At 36.1% G+C, this 11,662-nt stretch overlaps 1 protein-coding gene across 1 annotated transcript; it reads left to right on the forward strand.

The window, feature by feature from the left end:
* The first annotated feature begins 1,274 nt into the window (after positions 1-1,274).
* Sec24CD (COPII coat complex component secretory 24CD) lies at positions 1,275-11,330 on the forward strand. The gene is made up of 17 exons (XM_088189498.1): positions 1,275-1,404; positions 2,612-3,828; positions 3,938-4,055; positions 4,123-4,208; positions 4,277-4,466; positions 4,534-4,643; positions 7,050-7,232; positions 7,300-7,485; positions 7,554-7,701; positions 7,769-7,929; positions 8,026-8,194; positions 8,254-8,327; positions 8,399-8,537; positions 8,604-8,798; positions 8,870-9,055; positions 10,022-10,215; positions 10,284-11,330. The coding sequence occupies exons 2-17, from the start codon at positions 2,629-2,631 to the stop codon at positions 10,419-10,421; spliced, it is 3,477 nt and encodes a 1,158-aa protein (XP_088045624.1). The 5' UTR covers positions 1,275-1,404; positions 2,612-2,628; the 3' UTR covers positions 10,422-11,330.
* The last annotated feature ends 332 nt before the right edge of the window (positions 11,331-11,662 follow it).

The raw sequence follows: 11,662 nt of genomic DNA on the forward strand, positions 1-11,662 counted from the left end.
GCAAATTTTCCATTAACAGTTTTGATTGATTCATAACACAATAGATGGAGCAAAATGATAAGTTATGTTCTCCTCAAGTGGCGGAGATTGTACACAAGTCAGAACTCCGCCTCACACATTCAGTTAAGAGTACAGTATAAATTAATTTAACAGTCGAATACTTTCGATTGTCGCTAAGGCTTCCCCCCTTAGTCACTGGCACTAGAAAACTTTCAGAAGTTGCACCCAGAACTTCCACCATTTGCGGCATGAATGAAAATACTTAAAAGTAATAGTTCATACAATAATTGACTAATGTTTATAAATAATTAATATCAACTCAATATATTTTGCTGACAATTAGACACAGATTGAGCCGCTGCAGTAGTATTTTTTGTTATTATAATGATTGGACGGTGCGCGAGACACGCACTCGAGTGCCAGCCCACCAGAGTCGCCAAGAGAAAGTGTGTCCGTTACGCCAATGTTACCAAAGTGTCGCCAAGTTTTGTCCATAATAAAATCTAAATATTAATGGGCCCCCTACAATATATTTATATAAATAATTATTTGTGAAATAATAAAACTTGATTTATAATGATCGAATTGTGCGTCTCATTAACCCTTATATCGCTAAATACCGATATATCGTCGTTCCAGATATACCAGCAAGTTCTAAGTGTATATTACTTCGAGAAAACAGAAGGATCTCTCTGGCTAAAAATCAAAAGGGTTTTAACCAGTAGTGTAGTGTTAAAAAATCGGAACGCATCTCTCCCTTAGGGCTAACGGTGAGATTTCAGTTTATATGAATCCGGAGACGATTATTCTATTTATTTTGTTGTTTGTCTTGCGTTGTTGTTAGGTTATGACTTTTTTTTATTAAACAATGTATGTACACCTATACAATAATAAAACTAAGGCAATCAGACTTTTAAAATATTAAAAATAAATTGGCTATTTCCAAAATTTTTGTTTGAGAAAGATAAATTGCTGCGGGAGCTAAAAAATGTCTTTTCGGAAATTTTTGTTCAAGAATTTAATTGTGTAAAGCATTAATTGTGCTGCTCGATTATTTTTATGATACGATATTTAAATTTAATTTGACTTAGCTTTTTGATACCCACATATTTATAAATATTAGCAAATAAATATTAAAACGATTATTATCTCATTTTAAAGATTTACTATCCTTTTCGCTCATTATAAATATGATTTTAAATTGAAATTTGGCCAAAATTTTGACAATTGCCCAATTTGACGTTGAAGTTCCACATCGTCCGTCGCCGCCTGGCAACACCGGCAGATACGTGGCCCCTGACAGCTGCGGTGGCCGGTTGCGCCCCGCTCGCTCGCCCCCAGCGCTGGATACCTCATTCGAAACACATTCCTGCGCTTCATAAGACACTTCGCGTCCGGCACGAGGTATAACACACCCCCTAACCCCTAACCTCTTTCAATTATCAGACACAACGGCGACAGTGTTACTATTTATTTCCTACGAGCATGTCGCTTTTAAACGTACGTATGTCGAGTATACGGCAGCGAAAGTGATTCCACACTATCGAAAGACAAACCGACGATAGCCTGTTTGCAATGAGAGGGGTCGACGACGTTTCTGTGATATAACAAAGTTCAATGGAACGCTTGACGTATGCACTTATCGCACGTTGTGTTGTATTAGGGCTTACATATGCTTAAGCAACATTTTTTCTACAACAATACCATTCCGTATGATAATAAAATAATGTTTAAATTCAGAGTTACTGCTTGAGTAACACAAAGTACTAGACTGATTAGAAAACACTTGTGTCCCAGTTTGATTTTATCCGAAGTTAAGAGCTAAAAAATATTTATGATAACCCTTTTTGGATTGTGAAATACACTTAATTATGTTCAATTCATTTAATATACGTGATTTATACGATTATTGAGGCAGTACTGAAACACGTAGGTCTATATGGGTTAATTGAGTCCACAGGTTGCTCTCTAGTAATTGCACGGCCTTCAACCAAATATGTAGATTCCAGTTAGAATGCTAGGTAGTTGACAAAAAATCAATTTATAAAAATGTGTTTACAAACATCTAATAGATTTCGTAAAATGCACCTGACACTGGCGTAGTTTAACTGTGGAATAAACTTCTTATGGAGATGATTTTCCTACCTGCTGCTTGTGAAACTTTACCCCAAATCGCATTACGATTTCTTTGATATCCTATGCTGAAGCAAATGTAATTGATTGATGTTCAATGTTCCATGGGAGCAATAGTCACCGAACCAGTTTTTGTCAGTGACATTAATAAATAGTGGTACCTTGACTAAATGGTGAGTTTAATTCCTTCTGTGATCTCGTAACTCAAATTACTTGTACCTCAAATCAATTTCCTATTTCAATGGGAAAAATTTAAATAAATTAAGGCAACAAATTCAATAGTAAAATAAAACATACTGCAGGAATAGTTTAATAATTTATATTTACTTTATATTATTTATTCTTTGTAGGATTATGCATTTTAAAAAATAACTCAAAAAAACTCTTAAGTTTGACTCCCCTGGCACTCGCCAAATCAAGGACGTTCTTCAAGAACATATTATTTCCAAACTAAATATAGGGCATTTTATTGTTTCAGATATTTATATTGAAGAAATGAATTCCCAGTTTGTAGCCGGCCTTCCGCCGCCACTAAATCCACAGATGAATCCAATGCAGCATCCGAGCGGTCCGGGCATGCCTCCGCCTTTGAACAACGGAGCAAATTACAATCAGTACAACCAAAATATTAACTCGCAACCGAACGTCGGTCAGCCCAATATCAACCAAAAGATGCAGTCGTTAAACTTGGGCAGTCCCCAGGCCATGCCGCAGCAAGGAGTCAGGCCATTCGCAAACGGTCCAAACCAGCAATTCAGTCAACCTCCATTCGGCGGACAACAACCGCCACCACCTAAGCAACTGAACGACAATCAACCTGGACCGCCACATATGGCAGGACCGCCACAGATGACAGGACCGATAAGACCGCAGATGGGTTTACCGCCGATGAACGATCCGCAAAGGCCACCCAATGCTAATTCCCAGCATCTGCCACCCGGTGCTCCAACGCCGCAACTGTCAATGCCGCCAATGTCTCAACCATCGTTGCCGCCGATGTCTCAACCATCTGCGCCGCCGATGTCTCAACCAATGAGCTTCCCAAACCAACCAGGATCGCCGCCGAATCAACCTATGGGTTACCCGAATCAACCCGGACTACCCCCAACTTCTCAACCGATGGGTTTTCAAAATCAACCGGCACCTCAAGGATATCCCAAGTTCCCTCCGGGTGCGAATCCCGGGGATGCACCGAACCAGATGCCTCCTTTCCAAAATCAGATGCCTCCGTTCCAAAATCAAGCAGCGCAAAATCAGATACCTCCGTTTCAAAACCATGGAGCTAAATATCCCGTACCGGTTGCCGGACATCCTCCCAACGCTCAATTGCCACCAGGAGCACCTCCTCCATATTCGCCCCCTAAAATGCCACCACTGCCCGGTCAAGCATACCAACCGGCAATGCCGCCTAAACAAATGCAAGGTCCGCCTGGAGGTCCAGGATTTATGAATCCGCCACAGCCTGGCCTTCAAAGTCCGCAGGGGCCACAAATGGGCTATCCTAATCAACAACCGGGTTTCCCCGCACAGCAGAACTTTCCAGCTCAACCGGGATATCCGAATCAGCAAGGTGGATATCCGCCGCAACAGCCACCGTTCCCCGGACAGCAGCCTTCTTATCCTGGACAGCAGGCTCAATTCGGATATCAGCAGCAGTCAGCTAAAAAATTGAATCCTGATCAAATGCCGAGTCCCGTAAGTTTAATATCATTAACTACCAAGTAGTTTTTGATACATACCGAGTAATTATTACTCACACCGGTTTTTTATTTAGTAATATTATTATTCCATTATTGATGAACAGATTCAAGTGATGACCGATGATCAAAATGCTCACGGAGGTGTATTCACAACAAATACAAAAGGATGTGTGCCACCTTTGGTTACCACTGAGTTTGTCGTCGTGGATCAAGGAAACGCTAGTAAGATTCTAAATTATTATTTATACAAACTATACATACATTTGTTATTAACGATGAAAATCTTTAGGTCCCAGGTATATTCGAAGCTCGATGTACAACGTTCCTGCTACTAATGAGATGATGAAGCAGACTGCTGTTCCATTCTGTGTTGTTGTAAGTATTGTATCAATTAGAGAGAATTGCATCTTAGGTATGCCTAATTCATTACGCTGATATTTTAGTTGTCTCCGATGGCCGAAGAAGCCGAAGAGGAGCATCATCCACCGTTGCTCGATTTTTCAATTTTGACGGGAGTTCCTGGAAACGGTCCGGTGCGCTGCGGCCGCTGCAAAGCTTATATGTGTCCGGCTATGAAATTCGTAGATGCCGGACGTCATTTCCAATGTGCCTTTTGTAAAGCTACAACCGAAGGTGTGTATGATTTATATTAACTTATAAAAAGAACATATTTTAATAATATATTTTTGTATTATTTCAGTGCCTATGGAGTACACTCAGTATTTAAACAATAATCAGCATTACGGTCAAGGTACTCCTGAAATGTCGCTCGGATGCTACGAGATTGTCGCAACTAAAGAATATTGCAGGGTATGTATTTATAATTTTATTAATTAAATCGCGGTAACGTTTCTTCGAACTAAGATATGAGATCCAGGTTTTTCGAGGATTTCTTTCTGAAATGAAGACTATGATAATCACGTCAGAGTGAAAAATTGCTCTATAAATCAAAGTTAAATATGCAATGAAACCAAGATAATTTCTCAAAAGCTGAAAGAGGAATCTGTAAATACGGGACGTCATTAGGGGGGGGGGGGGCAAATGGGTGCGTTTGCCCCCCCTCCTTGAGTTTGGCCAGAAAGTTGCATGACATTAAATGAAATAATATGAATTTTAATAAAATCGAATTATTAAAAAATATAACCATAGTCTAGCCAACTAACCCCTCCCCCTGGAAAAAGCTAAAATGGCGCCCCTGATTCTAAACCTGAAATTCTCAGGTAATCCTTCAAAGAAAATCTAAAAAAACAGTTTCGAATCTATCCCAAAATATTTAAAAAAATATGTCATTTCAGTGAAATCATATGGGAATTCATTTTCACTGGTAGATATATATTTTTACCAGTGAAAATGATTTCAACTTATATACCTTTACATACTTATCATTATTTGTTTACATGCATTGTATAAATGTTACAGTGAATGCATATTTTTCGGTGAAGTTATATTTTCACTAGTGAAGTCCAAATACACTTTCACCAGTAGATATATATTTCTACCAGCGAAAATATAATTTAATTGATAGGCGCTAGTGAAGTTATATGCTGCTCTAAAATGTCTATGAAACTCAATTTGACAGTTGTGAAATGTACATTTTCTGTTTAAATCTAAACCTAACCTACTCGAATTCTATGGATTCTAATGATCAATGAAGTCGCGAGGGTCCTTAGAATTCATCGAGCCATTAAATAATCTGCAAATAATATCTTTCCCCATTTTACTTAGTTCTACTTTTGAAGAATAACCAAAGAAGTCAATTTTTTTAATTGGTAAAAAATTATGGATTTTGCAAATATTTAATTAATGGTATAAATTTCTGGTTTCTTCGATTATTTAATTTCTCTTTAAAATTTCTATTCAGAAAAAGATTGGCTAACTGCAGTGCTTGATGGGAATTTTATAGGTGATAGCAGATTGAAGCCTTTTCTGGTCAATCAATGCTAGAATCCGAAAGCTCTGAAAAACAAGAACAAAGCTAATCTTTCCGTGGTGAAAATCCAATGCCAAAATATGTGTTACTGCTACTATCTGACAACTGGTTTGATCACAATTTCTCAAACATGCTTTTTTAAGTGGTGCTAATTGTCGACAAAGTTTAAGAGCACTAGAAATTTTCGTGGACTTTGATCCTTGAGTAAAAGTAGTGTTTTTGTCTCCTAACATGATAAATTTGATCCAACTGATTGACAAGAATGTGATTAAAACATTCAACGCTTGCTATACCCGACGATCCATTTGACTGCTACTCTGAAACGGAACATTGAGATGAATATAAAAAGATTTATAGAATGCAGTGACTATATGTAATCTATAGTATAGTGTGGGGTCTTATTCGTAACACATGCGTTAATTTACTTTGACCAAAACGATCATCCGACAACAAGGAAACAAGACGTAGCGTAAAGAATGTGACCACACACAAAAGCCCTCGTTACGACATAAATAATACGCAAGTGTTCTTACTGTAAATATTCTCCATCACTGAAAGAATATTTCTTTGCTGCAATATAATAAATCACCGGATCCAAAAGATTCTCGTTACAGTATACGACTTTGGACAATGCCCATCAAGCAAATGTCGCTTTCTAAAGGCGTATACATATTTCGCCGTTTAAAGAAACGAGTACATCTATTGGCTGAATGATCACTGCATGATTGTTATTGGTCAGCAAGTTTTGTAGCCCTAGACTCCGGTGAGGAGAGGGTAGTCACAAGCGATCACTCGCAAACTCAGGCAGACACTCGAAGAGACCAGCAGATGCCCACGAACAATATACTGTCATGAGAGCTCACATCCCGAGAGGGACTCTTCCATACGAACAGAGAAGGATCATGTTCCACTATACTATCGCTGCCACCTATGAGGATCTCTCACATACATCATCCCTGCGCCAGCTTCTCCGCCACCGCTCGTAAAAAACATCTCGCAATTGTAATATAATCTAATAAAACTAACTAAATTCCACCTTGCGTCTCACTGGCTACGAAGTCACACCCCCTAGGGTTCTTAAACCTTAAAATATATTACATACATATGTTTATCAAATTAATTTAAAGCAAAGTTTTTCATGCTAATAATCTTGTGATTGTTTGATTGTTTTATCAGGCATTTAAACAACCACTGATTGCTTATTGGTTGATGTTTATCTCATAAAAATTAACACAAATGGTACCAAAATTGTAATTATCCCACTTGAATGTTACTTTTCTTTTCAGAATAACGTCTTGCCAAATCCTCCAGCGATGATCTTTGTAATTGACGTTTCATATAACGCCATCCGTTCTGGTATGGTGAATTTGATCATAGGTAGACTGCGTTCGATTGTTGCCAATTTGAAGACGCCGCCAAGGATAGGCATAATTACTTATAGCTCAACTATACATTTCTACAATATCAACGTAAGCATACAAAAACCTTTAAATATAAATATATCTAACCCTAAACTAATATTATTTTGTACCGTAGGAAAAATTGGGTCAACCCCAAATGATGGTAGTGGGAGACATTCAAGATGTGTTCGTTCCATTGGCGCGTGGCTTATTAGCTGAGCCCGGACAGGTCGATCATCTTTTCGAAGCATTATCGCAACAAATACCGTTAATGTTTAGAGAAACGAAAGAGACTGAAACGATCCTCTTGCCTGCCGTTCAAGTATGTTTTTTCATTTATAATTCTTTCAATCTATATTTATAATTATTATTAAAAAATATTTTATATAGGCTGGTTTAGAAGCATTGAAAGCTGCCGAATGCTGCGGAAAGCTCTTGGTTTTCCATTCTGCTTTACCGTCAGCACAAGCGCCAGGTCAACTCATGAACAGAGATGATCGGAAGCTGTTGGGAACTGAGAAAGAGAAGAGCATATTGAGTCAGTATTTGTGATTATAATGCAATATAGTTCAAAATGATTTTTTTATTGACGTGTTTAATTTCAGTGCCGCAAACGAAGGTATACAATGAACTGGCTCAAGAGTGTGTCGGAAATGGATGCGGAGTGGAGCTCTTCTTGTTCAATAATGCGTACACTGACGTTGCGACTATCGGTCAATTGGCAAGGCTCACGGGAGGAGGAATATATAAATATACATATTTCCAGGTCTGTTGTTGTTAATTTATTCCAAAGATTCCAATCAAAAATAAATAGATACATAATAAAGGACAAGAGGATGTTGTATATATAAATATTTTTCAGGCGGATATTGACGGCGAACGTGTAATTGAAGATTTGAACAGAGTGTTGACTAGACCGACTGCTTTCGATGCTGTGATGCGAGTGAGGACGTCCACAGGAGTCAGAGCCACTGATTTTTATGGACACTTCTTCATGTCGAACACGACTGACGTTGAACTTGCTACTTTAGGTTTGTCATCTACTTTTTATTAATTTAATGACCCATTGATTAATATATTTTAATTACAGATAGTGACAAAGCGATAGCTGTCGAAATAAAACACGACGATAAGTTGACAGGCGAAGACGGAGTCTATATCCAAGTTTGTTCTTAAATACAATTTAATTATTATTATTTGTAATAATAATAATGTTTTTTATTTATTATTTTTAGGTTGCCTTGTTGTATACTCACATTTCTGGACAACGTCGTCTTAGGATTTGCAATTTATCTTTGAACGTCGCGACACAAATGGTCGAATTATATAGATCGTGCGATCTGGACACATTCATCAATTTCTTATCAAAGCAAGGTAGTGCCATTGAAATAGATAAATAATGAAAAATGCATTTGATTAATTCATATTCGATCGATGCAGCCATATCGCGTTTGAGCGAACACTCTCCCAAGTCAATTAAAGAAGGAATTATTGCGAGATGCGCGCAAACGTTAGCCTGCTACAGAAAGCACTGTGCCACTCCGTCTAGCGTAGGACAATTGGTGCTTCCAGAAAGTATGAAACTCTTGCCGTTGTATGCCAATTGCCTTTTGAGAAGTGACGCCTTGAGCGGAGGTATTTTTTATAATTTAACTTTTTAATACTTGAGATAATTGCGTTTGTGTTATATTATTTTTTTTATTTAGGTCCAGATATCACATGCGACGATAGAAGTTGGGCGATGCAGGCCGTTCTTTGTGCCGATGTCGATACATCAGTGGGAATGTTCTATCCTCGCTTATTGTGCTTGAATCCGTTAGCTTCAGGAGTGCCAGCTGAGCCTGTGAGATGTATTTTAGAGAAACTGAGAGACGATTCCATCTTTTTATTAGGTATACATTATACATTTTAATTACACTATATATACAAGCTTTACATTTTTTTGCCACTGTTAACCCTTTGTTTGTAAAAACTATCATCTGATGAACCATTTTTAAATGGAAATATAATTATCAGAAAAATCATTCTTCCTTCGGTCTGCCACATTTGTTTCGTTCAACGAATGAATTCTGCGAATTTCGGCCATAGTAGATACCGCCGATAAACATTCTATTCACAAATGTTTTTTGAAGGCGTATTAGCACTTTTTTGTTAAGAAGAAGCGTCTCATTGTCTAAATGTTCGCAATATTTATGTCAAGAACAATGAAAATAGTTTATGTTTGATTTTAACAGAGCCATTTTTAACACATATCAATAGCATTTGTTAAAATACTTTTAATAAAAAATATTGACCGAAATGAAACAAAATTATTGTTTAAAATATAAAATCGACTATAATCAGTTTTGAAATTACTGCAATTTTAAATCTTTGTGGCACTAAAATGTAGTTGTTTAGCTGCACAAAATATAAAAACGACCATAATAAAATTACGCATGCTATAAAAAATCAGGGGAGTACTTTACATGTAAATTAAATTAATGAATCTTTGTGGCAAATAATGTATGTAAAAAGATATAAAAACACTGTAACCAATATAATCCATATACATACCAAAATGAGTTGTAAATGTACTTACTCTTATTAGTATGAATGCGTCATTTATAAAACTATCGTTAAGAGCCGATGACGCAAATATGCGTCATTTTTTAAATTATGCGCTTATTAAATATTGAAATAAATAATTTTGAGAATTTCGTATTTATTAACTTGTATCCAGCAAATACAAATTTTAAATTTAGGGCTAATAATGTGGTACTTTGATATATACTCTATGCATTCAATGTTAAGAACATCGACATCTGTTTATTTTTTACAAATAAGTCATTATAACATATTCAAAATGTAATAATTTACAGAAAATAGTGTTTATATGATGCTGTGGGTCGGCTTGCAAACTTCTCCAGAGCTGCTCAAAAGCTTATTCGGAGTCAACACAGTTGCCGAAATCAATCCTGAGGTTGCGGAGTTGCCAGTGTTGAATACACCGTTCAACGAATCCGTTCGGGACCTGATCGACATGGTCAGGAAGCAGAGACGAAGATGCATGAGGGTATGTATTTATTTATAAAGCATTTATTTACTGAGAACAAATCACTATGTGTTAATACTATTTTTTAGCTAACGATCGTGAAGCAAAACGACAAGTTGGAAATGGTCTTCCGCCACTTCTTGGTCGAGGACGACGGTCGCAACGGCGCCTCATCTTACATGGACTTTCTTTGCCACTTACACAAAGAAATTAGAGCGTTGCTTTAGGAGCATCTCACCGCACAGTGGACCTATTTGAATTATTAGTTTTGTCAAAATCGGCGTGCTCGTTAATATCAAGTTTTTCTTTCTTCTATATAGTGACATTCCAATTCTGTTATTATCTTTTTTTTTTAAATAAATATATTTTTGTAGCTATTTCTTCACTTTTTTTAATTTTATTTGAATCTCTTAATAGTTCCAGTAGATAATAACGACGCGCTGATTATTTATTGTACTTAAAAGCGATAATTTTGAGCCTAAATAATAATAGAAAGTTAATATAGTTTTTTCAGTTCGGCTCATGATTATCGCTCAAGAGGACAAATTAAAATTAATTTTGACGGTCCATTGTGCGGATGAGTAAATAAATATTATATAAGATATAACATTAAATATTATATATAGAGATTATAAGCGAGCGGAGGAATGTTATAAAGCGGAGGTTCTCAATGTGCAAATCAATTAATCTATACAATATTTTTTTGAACATCAAAATTTATATTATGCAGAACGAACGATTGAACCTCTGTTGTAATAAATATATATTTAGTTTTAAATAAAATTATATTATTATGATGAATTGTTTTAAGTGATCGAAAGGCATCTGATTTTCTTTTGTGTTGCCATTTTCTGGACATTTTTCCAAAAATTATGTTTAAAAAAACGGTTGGGAAGCACTTCATTATGCATTGCAAGGGTTTTACCACGTGAATATGATATATTGTTTTGGTTATCTCGTATAAAAGGATGCTTATTGTTGAGACGAATAGTGTTTGTTGTTATGGTAAAAATTGGATATTTTTATAAATTTTGTGTGAGCTTAATATATGAATATGCAAATGTATGTATTATATGATATATGACACGCTTGAGTATTTTGTATATATGATAAATAAACCCAATCTGTTAGTTTGTTTTTCTACTTTTATTTCTAAAAAAATTGCATACTTTATGTAGATTATCAAAGCAATTTTATTTTTATAAAAAAATAATTAAATATATCACATATATAATTAGTAATATTACATCTGATAATGTTTTTTTCTCTCTCTCTTTTAAAGTGACTAGATAACGAGTTTGCGGCCTGCATCAGGTTGTGCCAAACCTTAAAAAATTTGGGCCAAGTATTATTTAATATCGCTTATTATTTAGTATTATTTTTTCGTGTTATAATACTCAAATTATCCAATTTTGGCAGAATGCCCAAAAAATGTTTAATGCGAAGTATGTATCTGTTTTTTTTTATT

Source organism: Plectrocnemia conspersa, unplaced genomic scaffold (genome assembly GCF_051122295.1).
Source record: "Plectrocnemia conspersa isolate PC_06_02 unplaced genomic scaffold, ASM5112229v1 ptg000008l, whole genome shotgun sequence".
Taxonomy (NCBI): Eukaryota; Metazoa; Arthropoda; class Insecta; order Trichoptera; family Polycentropodidae; genus Plectrocnemia; species Plectrocnemia conspersa.

What these genes read in the sequence shown, in the direction of transcription:
- Sec24CD (XM_088189498.1), top strand. Translation starts at nt 2,629, where the DNA reads ATGAATTCCCAGTTTGTAGCCGGCCTTCCGCCGCCACTAAATCCACAG. An exon ending in TCCTCTTGCCTGCCGTTCAA is followed by an intron (nt 7,486 to 7,553) that starts GTATGTTTTTTC and finishes TATTTTATATAG; the next exon opens with GCTGGTTTAGAAGCATTGAA. An exon ending in GAAAGAGAAGAGCATATTGA is followed by an intron (nt 7,702 to 7,768) that starts GTCAGTATTTGT and finishes GTTTAATTTCAG; the next exon opens with TGCCGCAAACGAAGGTATAC.